The 13671-nt window shown below is 41.5% G+C and overlaps 1 protein-coding gene across 1 annotated transcript in view; it reads right to left on the reverse strand.

The window, feature by feature from the left end:
* Nucleotides 1–4822: 4822 nt before the first annotated feature.
* Nucleotides 4823–13671, reverse strand: part of ptchd4 (patched domain containing 4) — a 47090-nt gene continuing 38241 nt past the window's right edge. Inside the window, exon 3 of the mRNA XM_044049923.1 lies at nt 4823–12521. Coding sequence (XP_043905858.1) covers nt 10840–12521 — 1682 coding nt within the window. The 3' untranslated portion in view covers nt 4823–10839. The remainder of the gene's footprint in view (nt 12522–13671) is intronic.

The following is a 13671-nucleotide window of genomic DNA, read 5'->3' on the forward strand; positions in this document are numbered from 1 at the left end:
TCTAAATGGAGTGGAGTGATACATTAAAAGGTCAGTTCTGGGGTTACCAGGATTATTGATTTACATTTTATTTATTTATTCATACATGTGGAACCAGTGGAGGAAAATAGAGATGAATAAATCATAGAGGTGATCCCCCAGCACTGGAGCAGACACTTCAATTCTAATACCACACAGGCACGATAAACAACGGTATGGTTTTGATAAGGAGGTTTAAGTAAATTGCTCAACAGTGGAGGATTACGTGGTGTGAAATGGGGAAGGAGGGAGAGAGAGAGAGAGAGAGAGAGCAACATGGTGATAAAGAGAAGAGGTGGGGTGAGCAGGGAAGAGGAGAGAGAGCATGAATAATCCACGGGAGAATCACGACGGGATTAAGACAAGATGGGCGCCAAAAATATCTCCAGCCAAGGCGGCTTGGTGCAATAATGCTGCAACGGAGCTCGACACGACAGCAGGTGCTCCTGCTGCCAGTCTCTGTCAGTTCAGGAAGTAAAACATCAGGGGATTGTAAAGAAAGAAAAAAAAAGTCGCTATGATGTACAGTGAAACTTTCATTCCATATGAAGCTGGGATACACGCCAGTTCTTCCATTTTCTCTGCAGCCTGTGTAAAGCACACACTTACTCTGATGAAACCCATAAAATAGTGAGGGAAAATGAACATTCAGTGAATGTGTCATGGGCATAAAAAGTGGATGTGGTCCTCAGCTTTGCAGGGTCAGTCTCACTACTCCATTTGACACGCACGGAACTTCTGCTAAAATATTAGCCAGCTCCTTTAATTCTGGTCAGTTGTTGTTGAGGGGGAACTTTTTAAGGTGAAATTAGCTATTACAATTTCAGATATGTAGATTAAAATGTTTACAATGCTTCTTAGTAGTTTAAATGTGTGTGTTTAAGTTGTGAGGGCACAAAGGCTCATAGTCATAGCTAACAAATCCAGCAAGTAAAAACACTGGCAAAAAAAACAAACTTAACTGTCAGTACTCGATATCCAAGCAGTCAAAATGAAAGTCTCATCACAGAAGATTCTACACAGGGCCTTCAGTTCCTACCATCAGGCTGCTGTTATAAAGCCCCCAAACCAGGAAAGGCACCTACAAGAACTAATTCTTTCCCACAGCCACAACCTTTTTAAAATCAGTTTTGATGTACAGTGTCACCTTGCACATATTCATGCCTGGAGACACCAACTGGAGAACATCTCTGCGTCGCTGCAGGAAACAGTTGGGCTGACTTATTGTAAACCAGGAAAAGTCAAGTCTGATTCACATCGTCAATAAACATTTTTCCTGTGGAGATAACGTTCTCAATCGCCACTTGCCAATGACACTTTGGTAGTTTGTTCCCATTTAGAGGGAATTAGAAGACAAGAGAAGAGGTGCTAGGTTGCACGTGGACATCTGTGAACTTCAGACCTCAAAAACTGACATGTCCTAGTTTAGTTTTGCAAGCTATAGTCATGGTCATATTGCAATTCTGCATTCCCTCCAGGCTTTTCTCCCTTGGTTTTTGTGAAATTTGGGCTCATGACAGGGGATTTCCCCCAATCAGAGAGTTCAGAGAGAGAGAGAGAGAGGGCACTCCTTTTGGCGGAGCTACTAAGCCCCTCTGCATATGGTGGAAAAATCTTTACTGCAGCATTGGCAACGACTGCCTACACTACAACCTAGTGTAAAAGAGTTGGACTGTAAACAAAACAAAATGTGTGTGTGGGTTAGAGGAGCTTTTAGAGATGGAGAAAACTGCCTGGAATCATGTATCCTGACTGAATTCAGCAGAGTGTCGTGTTTATCTGTGCAGATACTGTACGATGAAAGGAGCTCAGGACAGACAGTATTAATGTTGTGGAGATGTTTTCCAGTGATCCTATACCTTCTGCAAATTTGACGTGGCCTTTGCACAGCAGCTGATTTGCAGGCCACACTGTATGCACGGTTGGATACATTCAAACCAATGATGGGTGAGTTCCATTTAGCTTCCCCAGTTTCAGGCTGTATGCCATCATACTAAGGTGACATACCTGTGCTTCTGCTGCTAAAAGCATGCTAAAATGGCTGCGGTACAAAGAGTTGGGAGCAGAGGAGTGTCATGCAGTGGCCATAATGTGAATTAGACAGGATTAGCCTAATGAAAAACAGGATTATTGGAAGTGTAGGAGCAAGTATTTTTGAAGCCCGGCACGTATACTAGCTTCACCGAAAACCATTTGACATTTGCATTTATTTATTTTTTTTAATGCAATTTCTCACAAATCCATCAACATTTACTGCAGTGCAATATCAACAAGCCAGAGCATTTACTTTTCAAGAAGTCCGAAAATAAGACCTGATTCTGAAGTAGCACCATTGTCTTCAGAGGGAAGTTAACTTGATTTAAAACAATGACCCCAACATACAATGAAACATGCAAACCTTTACGTGCTGAGCCAATGAGGGGGCGTTGACATGCAGCAGCAGATGAGCACAAATGAGAGCAGAGTTAGAAACACCTCTGCCTTCCTCCACGAGTTTTTTAGATGTGGCACGAACAGACCCTAATACATATTACATTAACAGGGGACGTAAAATGAATGCAGGGCTGCATTCGCTTTTCATCCATATTCATCTCCACTCCCTGCATAATCAGCATCCTTGCTACTGAAGTCTTCTCAAAGTTAAATGAGCGCTTACCTCCTGCCTTCTTGGCGTCCTTTCTCCTGAATCTCTTCCTTCTTCCAACATTTCCCTCATCCTTGTCTCATCCGTTTCCCCTCCACTCTCTCTGTCACCGTCAATGGGATTAAATCTTTCCAGCAAAACCAAGTTTAATCTGCTGAGGGAAAAGAAAACGCAGCGCAGAAGAACAACATGAGCCAATCCGGAATAGTTGGGCTGGGTTTGGGTTAGCTTATGCTATCTTTCTTTCTTCACAATGTCAGTATACAGATAAAACAAGCAGAAACCATGGTAACAATGGCAACACAAACTCAGCACAGCTTACACAAACTCCATCAGGCTCAGGTCGCATTTGGCACTCCAGTGCACATTTGCATGTATATGAAATATAGCCGTGCAGAGCTGAACACCGCTCCAACAACTGAGATACATTAGCATTTACTGTACATACATTAAAGCGCATTAACCGTGCCATTAAAAGGATGAGCAGGGGTTTACAATGTTAACACAGTGACATTGTGTTAACAGTAATTTGTGGACTAAAATATTAACGCTTTACAGTGGGTCGGCCTGACGCTTGGTTGTAGATAGCAAAGCAGTTTCTCACTACGTGAGGACATTTGGTCATGTTGCACAGGCGATGGTGATGCTATGTGCACGTAGGGGTGGGTGAATATCTACTCGGTGATATATTGTCGTCCTTTCTTGTGAAATATGAGAATCCATACACCAGGGCAAATATTGATGTTTTAATTAATAGATTGATACCATCTACCACCATCTCAACTGCCAACCTGTGGGAACTCACCAAACAAGACAAGAAGCAGGAGGAAATGAAAGTGGGTAGGCCACACAAGAAAGAAGTCAATCACTAAGCAGTCACTCATGTGGAACCCACAGGGCAGGAAGAAGAGAGGCAGACCGAGAATCACCTGGAGAAGAAGCACAGAACAGGAGATGAAGGACGAAGGGCTGTTGTGGCAACATCTGGAGCAAAGAGACCAAGACCGGAGAGGATGGAAGAGCTTCGTCGATGGCCTATGTTCCTCTAGGAACTTAAAGGCCTAAGAAGAAGAAGAATTAATAGATTAAGCCGCTCTAAAGTAAACAGTTCCTGCCAGTTTCATCCACCAGGCATCGAGAATGAGGGAAACTTGGGTGGAAGCTTAAAGTGGGATAATGGTGAAGAAAGCTACAGTAAGAGATGTCCCCTCCACGTTTAATACATAGACTTTAAGCACTGTGTTCTCTATGTTGTGAATAAAAACTTTTAACTTTTTTTTAAACACTTTTTCAGTTAACTATTTAGTTGACACCTGAACAATAACGAGTACAGGGTCTTGAAGAATGAGTTGGATGATTGTTGAACTAACAACATCATAAAGTCGAAATTTCACAGTATGGCAAAACCCTCAAACTCAGCACACTGAGTTCTGTGCCATGAGACCTGGACCAGGTCAAGTTCACACAACATGACAGATCATTTTTTTCTTCACTTCAATACTAGTGAGTTGCTTTTCTATTCAATATAGTACATGGTCCTTTTTTTGGTACCTATTCAGGCGACGTTCCACATGAGCTGGACCAGTACTAAAATGTGAGGCCAACGCTGGTCACTGATTGGTCAGCGTGTCATCACTGGAGGAGTCATGAGTGCAATTTTTACAAATGGCAACAGCATTCCAGGAAGTGTACGTCAGTGCTGTCCCCAAAAATACACCACCGGTGGAAAATGACGAGCCTAATACCCAAACCGAGTCGATTCGAGGAGTAAAACTAAATGGAAAAGTGCCACAAAAGTCCCAATTTTAGCAACTACCAGATTCATGCAATTATAAAACACATTTTACAATGATTTTGCACCGTTCCTCTAGCTCCAAGCTCTTTAGCAGAAGCTTATACCTGTTGCTGTGTACTGGTGCATTCATTTAGAACAGGAAACAAGCACATCTGTGTTCACATTTTTCAACTAATTTAGATCAAGAATATTTGCTTTCAGCCATGGTGCATTCCGAATTAATGCCAAAAATTGTATACGCTGTATACATCTGCTGCCTCACACTAAGCAACAGATGTAAAAACCGTCCAATGCTGTGTGTGAACAACATTTGTTAAATAACTACAGAACGCAGCTGTTTATCATTTAGCCTTTTTTAATGATAAATGATATTTAATAATGAATAAAACAAAAGAAACAAACAAAAAAAGGAAACCACTTGGCTTGGTCTGTGTGCCAAGGCATGGTTTTGGTCTTTTCAAGGGATTTGTTGACAGCAAGAAAGTGTTGAATAATGTCGGACTCATTCTTTATGCCGGGTTTTCATTTTCTTTGGTGAAAATGACACAAGGTGTGTTTCAAATATAAGACATTACATGCTCTTTCAGTAATCTAGAGGTAAACCCTTTGGGTGTTGCTTATTCATAATAATAATAATTTCTATTCATGACTATGCATTTCTAATGAGTTCAAATTACACAATAGACCTAATCAGACAGCATTTGGTATTGGAAATGATGCTAATTGTAAAGTAGCTGAACATTGGCAAGTGTTCTTAGGCAATAGCTTTCAAGCCAGCAATAAGTAAGATGCCAGTATCTAAGGATGATGTTACACAAGAGTGAACATATATTGCTAAATGATGATTTCTTAGCTGATAAGCTTGACCTGCCATATAACAACGTGTAGTCGACTTTATTCAGGACGTAAATTGGAGATTCCATCTAAATTCTGTAAATTCCTAACGTGCACTTTTGTTGAAAATGATCAATACAAAGCCTGATTGACTGTTGTGTTGTTTTATAAAAAGGGCTGTTGAGTACTGAATGCTATCTTTTAATGTCACGGGCCAAGTCGATGTTGTAAAGAGGTCAAGACACAAACAATAAAATGGTGGCAACAGTTTCCCCACATAAAAATGTGAATCATCAACAAACACTGACACTGTAGTTTGCAAGGAATAAGATCTAGTATACTGGTAACATTCCACTGTTTGTTACTGGCCTACCGTGTTCAACTTTTTTTTCTCTTTTTATTTCTTTTTTTTAAGAAAATTCAGTCGTTAAAAATCTTTCTATAGCATTTTTTTCTTATAAAATATAGAAAAGATTCATTTACAGGTATTTTACAGATGAATATCCTCTGGCTTTTGTTTTGGAACAGATGTGAGTCATTTTGTTCTTTTGCAGCACATGGTGTTACAATACATCCATTGAAACAATGAACTGAAATCACCACAGTGGAGCAAAATAAAAAAATACGCAGACTCCATACAGAAAAATAAATACATGCATACATACGTACAATACAGTGCCATGCAAACAGTCCATTTTTGGGAAGTAAATTGTTAAAGATTTGCACTTCTTTCCCATTTTTCAAAGATTTCATGCCTTCTTGCTATACGTACATACATGACATAGCTTTTACATTATGCAACGTTCACTGCAGCTGCTTCAGGAAGTAGCCTGCCATAAATCCTTATTTCTTAGTAAGGTAATGTCTGGGTGATGAAATGTATGGGGGTCATTAAAATTCAATTTTATGAATTACTTTCCGAGTTCCACAAAAGTAGGACATTATTCTTTTAGCCTTTTTACTTCTCATTTGCATGACTGATTTAAGTTTAACAAGGAGGTTCACTAGCCTCTTTCATAATTTGTCATATGGAACTATGCCTTCGTTTATCAAGCATGTACACATACCCTTCATCCTTATTTTGGTCCGGTACAGTTCATACGGCTGACAGATTAGCTGAGAGTAAGCTAAGAAATAAGGTGTCCCCACGACGACAGCTTTGAAAGGATGAGGATCTGCCCGTCAGAGGTCACGTTCAAATTTGTATTTCTTGGTCCGACTGACGTTGAATCTTTGTTATTTGACTGCGACTAACACTATTTACCAAATAGAGACGCAACGTTTCGCTGATGGACCATTAAACATTGGGTTTTTCAAACGAAGGAATGTAAATTGAGGTAAGTGAGACAAAAAGGGAAACTGGAATTCTTTTTTTTTTTTAATTCTGAGATCGCGTGCCTCTGTGTGTGTGTGTGTTCAAACACTCAACAAGCACTGGAACACCTGTACACACATCTGTTATCTTTAGATCGTCTGGCATGTTTACACTGAAAATACACTAGGGCTGTCACCTTCTTCCTAAATATCAAGTTTAGATGACTATTACACAAAACTGGTGTTTGGATGTTTCTCATTATACACACAAATGTGACATAATTATTGTTTTAGTTTTCTGCATCTCAATCTCATTTGAGATAGAATATGAGGCTTGTAAGGGTGTAGTCACCTCCCAATTCCAACAGACGTGATCAACGAACATAGATCAAAATGCCTCTGTACACAAAAGACCTACAACCAATCAGACCCAACAGATGTGCTTGTTGTAGTTTTCTAGGAGTGATGGCGTGATACTAATGTCACTAAAAAGCAGGTCAGCCAAATCTGATGACAGCCACGTTAGGCGTGTACAAAAGCTGCTAGATGTCGCTTCTCTGTCGTCATTACTTTAAGCCCATCTCTAGTGCGCCAGAGTGCCAAACAACCCATTTGTGATTGGTTTGAATTGTTTAGGAGATTCTGTCGTTGACCAAAACGTCGTGTTTGCAGAGGGAAATTGAATCGCTGGCATACTCGACCAGGTTCACCAAGGCCAAATCTTAATTTACTATCAATTTATGTGAGATTCAACACTTGTGTTTCTCGTCTATGATGCCTCCTTTGTCGCTTCACTCAGGTGGAGCTAACAGGTGAGTCTACAGATTTGTTCGGTACTTTGCTAACCCAAAACTTTTAGCTTTCACCAAGTTTGAAAGGATAACTGATTTTCGGATAAAGAGTGACAGCCCTAACACACTCATCAATCACTTCCATCCTTATTCTTGCAAATAGCCAATGATTCGTCAGGGGCGTCAGATAACGTCAAACATCTTAATGGATCTTTATATTTGTTGATGGACTGGTTGGAGCTGACAGAATCTCTATGGTAACTCAGATAATCGACTCATTAGAAGTGTGGGGTGGAGATAGGTGGGCTTCAACAGCAACAAACGTCAACTCAAGTGTGATTCCTGTCAGCCAAGAACAACAATGTGAGGCAGACTCTTCAACACTGGACAACTGACGACTGAAAATCGCAGCCTGTTCTGGTGAATCTGGATTTCTGCTGAGGGGACAGATGGTAGAGTCACAGTCTAGACTGAACCACACAAATCCATGTTTATCCCTCTTGTGGCCACAGTTTATTTTCTTCTAATGGAGACTTGAAACACAATAATTCTCCATGTCTCAAAACAAAAATGGTCTAAATCAGGTTTTACAAGCATGGCAGCGAGGAAGTGAATACAAAATAAAAGGGATGGAGGAGTTAGGGTCAATAGAGATGGGTACATGGGATGAAAGCACTAGGGTTGAGGGATGGAGAAGTTAGAGTTGAAGGATGAAAGATATAGACGTTAGGGTCAAAGGATGAAAGAGTTACAGTAGATGAAGGATTTGGGGTTGATGGATGAAGGATCCTGGAGTTAGGGTAGAGGGGTGAAGGTGATGGCTCAGTGGTACAGCGAGTCATGCCCCAACTGAAAGGTAGAGAGTTCGACTTCCTGCTCTGCCAGTTCACACCTAAATGTGCTGTATGATTGTGAGAGTGAATGAGTGATATGGAATACCTGGTACAAAGCGCTTTGAGTGGTCATCAAGTACAAAAAGCAAGGGATGAAGGAGTTAGGTTTGAGGGATGAAGGGTAGAGGGCTAAGGTGGGTGAGACTGTGAAAGTTGACCAGGAATATAAAGGCTTTGCTGGTGATTAGCGGTGTGACTGAGGCGTGGCCCTGCTCCTAAAGTGTAGTTAATCAATTCACTTAGGTTCAAATAACTTAGGTTTACTGTGAACCCTTCATGATTGTAACAAAATTAAATGATTCATTTGATAGCATTAACATAAAGAAATTCTTACACAGCAAGTACTCCATCCCTTAATAAGAGAAGAGCAGAGGAGGAATGGTGTTCAATAAAGCAGCATTGCTATTTCTAATCTTTTTGGCTATGCGTTGGCAGCAGAACTAAACAAAACACTTTATTTGTGTGTTAGTGTAAAACACACAACCTTCTTATGTCCACATTCAGCAGATACAGGGCTACGTTAGCATTCCTTCAAGTACAATACTCAGTTTACTTAAAGCTCTGATTTGGTCTCCATAAAGAGAAAATGTCAAGCTCTTTTCACTTCTCTGCTTGTGGTTTCATTTGATTGCTTTAAGTGCAGGGTGGGTAACATAGGAGTGCACTGATAAAGCGTTTAACTTAAACAAAAGCTGCTGCAAATGCTGTTGATGACAGTTGTTAGGATGAATTGAACCATTTAAAGCTGCTGTCAGTGTTGTACTTTGATTAAATGAATGTTAAAAAGGGCCTTTATTCTGACAGCTATCACTGATTGAGTGTTTCCACTGTACTGTGGGTCTCTCAGTCCCTCTGCAACAAACAGGACGTTAGTCAAAGGTTATCTAAAGGTTGACATGACTGACAGCAGCTTTACATTGTGGGTGGAACAACAAAAAAAGAGAGCTGAAAAGGCAAGAAAATTCTGCGCAGCCGGATGAAACGGCATGGAATGTGGATGTTTCTCTTTGACCATGCATGATCAACCCCAATTTTACAATTGTTCCACTTGAAATATCCACGTCATTGTAGAGGGTGATAAAAGAAAAGCTTGAAAAATCTGTATAAAAAAACAAAAGATGTACTGCTTATTATAACACACAGTTTTAAACTGCCCTTATTTTAACGCAGGGCTTAACTTTAGGTAATTTGTTTAAATGTCAGTATAATCGCAAATGTAATTTGAATATATCTGGAGCAAAATCAACTTCAACTCGACCCAACTTTCTCTTTAGCTCTTTCAATTTCAGTTTGATCTCAAAACCTTTTACACAAGTGCCTCACTGCTTCATTTAAAATCTCTTACATAATTTGCTTCAAAAACCTGAACAACACTGAACAGCAATCATGGAAATGAGCTGGGACAAAGTTCAAATGTACTGGGATAGATTTTTTTTTGTTTGTTTGTTTGTTTTTATACAAATCTGACAGACAAAAGGTTGTGTACACCATTTGGCACCATTTCTAGTATTGAATCACATTCAGACCCTCTCCAATTACCAGTGCCATGCCAGCGAGCTTTCGTGAGCCGATCACAGAGATATTTGTTGTCTCACAGAAATGTTCCAGTCTGCTAGACAGTCTGACATGTCACACTTGTACTCACTCTTCACTTTCGGGTTTACTGGTCTGCAAGAACAATTTGGGATTAACTCCTGTATGAGTACTCATATGTACTCGGGTTTACTGCCTTTTAAATATGGCTGTACAACAGTTACTTATTACTAACTCCCCAAACGTTAGTTCATTTTACCATCGTCTAAGACTGTACATGACTTAAGAAATATTTGCCTCCTGCTTACATGAACCTTGACATAAAGCAATGTGCAAGGTAATTCTTCATAATAGACACAGTGTATGCCATCTGCCCAGTTCAGCTGTTCAGCTATTTTTCCTGTTGAGATTTAAGCATGCAGTGTGCTTCCAGGTCCGCAGTTTCTCTCTCTTTCCACAAAATTTTATGTTTTTGTTTACTTTTGCTGTTATCAATGTGTGAGGAGGGAGGTGCGTTCACAGTTGTCATCTGCACAACCTTAATCTGTGCACTTTTGTGTTATAACTCTATCCACTTTTACCAACGCGTATACGCACACTTGCTGCTCTGATCCTCGCTCACTGTCTTTTGTGATAAGGGCTGCATGAGATGAACATAGAATCGCTAATATTGAAATGAACTAGCATACTGTACTTTTAGAATATACCTACAGATTTAGCAAGCATAGGTTCTGCCAACTTACTTGTTTTTTTAAATTCCAAATAGTTGGGAAAGAGCTTTTGAACCGAGAGCATGTTACAGTTTGTGCAAATGAGATACACTGTCCAGACTGAAGGACTGACCAGTGGCGCTGCACTCTACTCTGGCCAGCTTAGCTGCTGTTGGTTTGGAGTGACAGGTGTCCACTCCACAGGGGATGCATCGACCTCCCCTGCATTTCCAGAGGTTTCTCACAAGTGGAGAACACCTCACATTAACCAGTAACTGACCCACTGATATGCACGGTTAACATCTCTTCAAACATTTGTCACATGATCTGGATTCTCTCTGACCTCAATGCATTCTATCTCCTCCCTTTCTCTTTCCCTCTCCCTTTCCCGCTCCCGCTCTCTCTCACGCTCTTTCCGCTTGGCCCGTTTCTTTTTCTTGTGTCTCTTTTTGGATGGCGGGAAGAAGGTCAGGAAGACCGGCAGGATGACGAAGCAGTGCAGCACAGTACAGCCTGCGGTGAGGAGGGAGCACTTGAACAGTGTGTAGGTCAGATTGGAAGGCACAAACACCAGGGGCATTATCCCAATCACAAAGCAGGATGTGTTCTGCAGGATGGCAGCCCCGTGCTCCTCCAGTGCCAACTTAATGCACTGCGTCCTAGTGTGCTCAGTGGCCAGCACAAAAGTGTACAAGTGTGGTGCACAGTGATCCATTGCAAAGTTGAGGGTATAAATAAGGCACAGGATTGAGATGCTGTCCATGCCAACGTTCCAAAGGGTCATCAAACCCAAGACGCCCAGTTCCACAGATGTAACTGTGAGGATGAGCCAGAAGTTCCCTAAGGGATTGATGACCAGGAAGAAAGTGAGGATGAGGATGGTGAGTACACTGAAGCCTGAGGTCAGGATGGGGGAGATGACGGAGGAGCTGTAGCGGTCCATGAACACAAACGTGGGATTGAAGGCAATGAACTTGATGCTGTTGATGAGCATCAATGGACGGAGCTTTTCCAGAAGCTCCACCACCTCCTCGCGCTTCTTCTCAGTTGTCCGTGCCACCAGGTACATCCGTGACGCGATTATGTCAAACTCATCGGTGTCGCGGTTTTTCGAAAAGATTATGTCCTCAGTGAAGTGCTGGTACTCTGGGCTACGCAGGAAGGAGCCTTTAAGGATGTTGATGAAGTCGCCCTTTGTTGACGCACTAACATTCACCACCCGCAGGTAGTGAAAGAAGTTGTCCATCCACGAAATCTTGTTGAAACCATGACTTAGAGTCTTCAGGTGCTCCTGCACCGTGGAGTTCCAGTACTCGATGGGCTCATAAATGTAAAATCCGATCACAGGACTGTAGTTGCTAAAGTATTTCTGCTGAGTCAGCGCATAAGAAACACTCGGAGAGTTACTAGCCAACAGGTTAACTATATTCGATCCATCACTGATTTGTAAACATCCCATAAACGAAAAAGAGGCATAGATGAGATAGAGAATTACCACAAAGGGCTTGACATAAGTGTTTGTTATCCACTCTGTGTAGTGTTCTCGCAGGAAGTGCTGGATGAAGTGATTCTGGTACGGAACACTGTCATGGTGCGTGGACAGGTCATGTCCATCACTCATCATAGTTTTAAACCACGTGGGCTGGCGGTCCAGATACTCCACTGAGGGGATTTTACAACAGAAAACGCTGTGGTAGCGGTTCTGCTCCAGCTGTCCGGCAAACACCAGGCACGAGCCATAGAAAGAGAACACGTAAAAGTAGTTGACCAGTATAGCAACGCACATGCTCTGGCAGAAGATTTTCACCGACTCGATGTTCGTGAAAGGGCTAGCTCCCATACCGAAGGTGATGATGTAGAGTGAGCTGGTCATGGTGTAGCAGACCATCACGTCAGCAAAAGCATCTGCCACGCGCTCTTTGAAGGGTAGGTTTTCCCTCGTTCTCCTCCAGCCTGCTAGCAGCTCGAACACTCCTTTGGTTCCATGGCCTGGATGAAGTGAGTAAGAGAGAGAGAGAGAGAGAAAATGGTGTTAACATCTATTCTATACATTACAAATGACACAGCCTGTCTTTGCTGGATGAAGAAGTGACATGGTCCATGTCTCAGACAGATTTTTGATATATTTGTCATCCATGGCGTAAAATGGTAGAATGAGTTTGTTATCATTTAACGAAGAATTACTTAACAACCATGTTTCTGACCATCCTCTACATCAGGGGTGTCAAACTCAAATGACCTGGGGGCCAAAGAGCATCTAATCTGGTCAAGAGGGGGCCAGTCTAGAGAACAGAATAACATGATATCAAGTAGTGGGCCGCATGTAATCGACTGAAGGGCTGCATGTGGCCCACGGGCCACCAGTTTGACACATCTGCTCTACATTATCTGTAGAATAATGCATCCTTTTACTTTTATGCCCGATTTCCACCAAGTGCTACAGTTCAGGTCAGTTTGGTGTAATATCCATATGTCCCACCTTTCCGTTGGGGACACGCAGCACAGGGGTCTGGCGGTGGAGCTAGACACACTGTTTATTGGTCATAAGGAAAATCATCACTTGCCTTTGTTAATATACCATGTGTTATGACAGACAAAGGATTCAGTGTTGTTTTTTTGCAGCTCTTTTAGGGACGCAGTTCTTTTAGCGATATATCTGCTGTATTTCTACCAATATCTGTTGTCGTATGTCACCTGCCAGGTTTGAAGACTGTCAAGCAAACCTTGACAGATATGTGATTAACAGCCCAATATCCGTTGGCACTGTGCTAAGCACATAGCATTTACTTCAATTATTATCTTTCTGAATTAATGAGATACTCGACTGAACCATTCCAAACGGTACCATGGCGGCCAGAACTACCACTTTGCAGACACAACATTTTTTTGTGCATTACAAAGTCTTTCAAAGACATTTCAAATGTGCATGAAATTATCCCGGCTGAATTCAAAATATAATAATCAGTTTCATTCTTGTGGCACCTTCAAAGTTTACAAAGTGCTTTGACAAACAAAGCAAAAACAGAATTAATAATCAGGGAAAGGAACAAGATAAACACAAAGGCAAAGCCACAACATTTCCGAACACCAAATGTCAACATAAATAAAACCAAGACGACAACGTCATGCAAGAGCATGT

This window comes from Solea senegalensis, linkage group LG17, assembly GCF_019176455.1.
Source record: "Solea senegalensis isolate Sse05_10M linkage group LG17, IFAPA_SoseM_1, whole genome shotgun sequence".
In the NCBI taxonomy this organism is placed as follows: domain Eukaryota; kingdom Metazoa; phylum Chordata; class Actinopteri; order Pleuronectiformes; family Soleidae; genus Solea; species Solea senegalensis.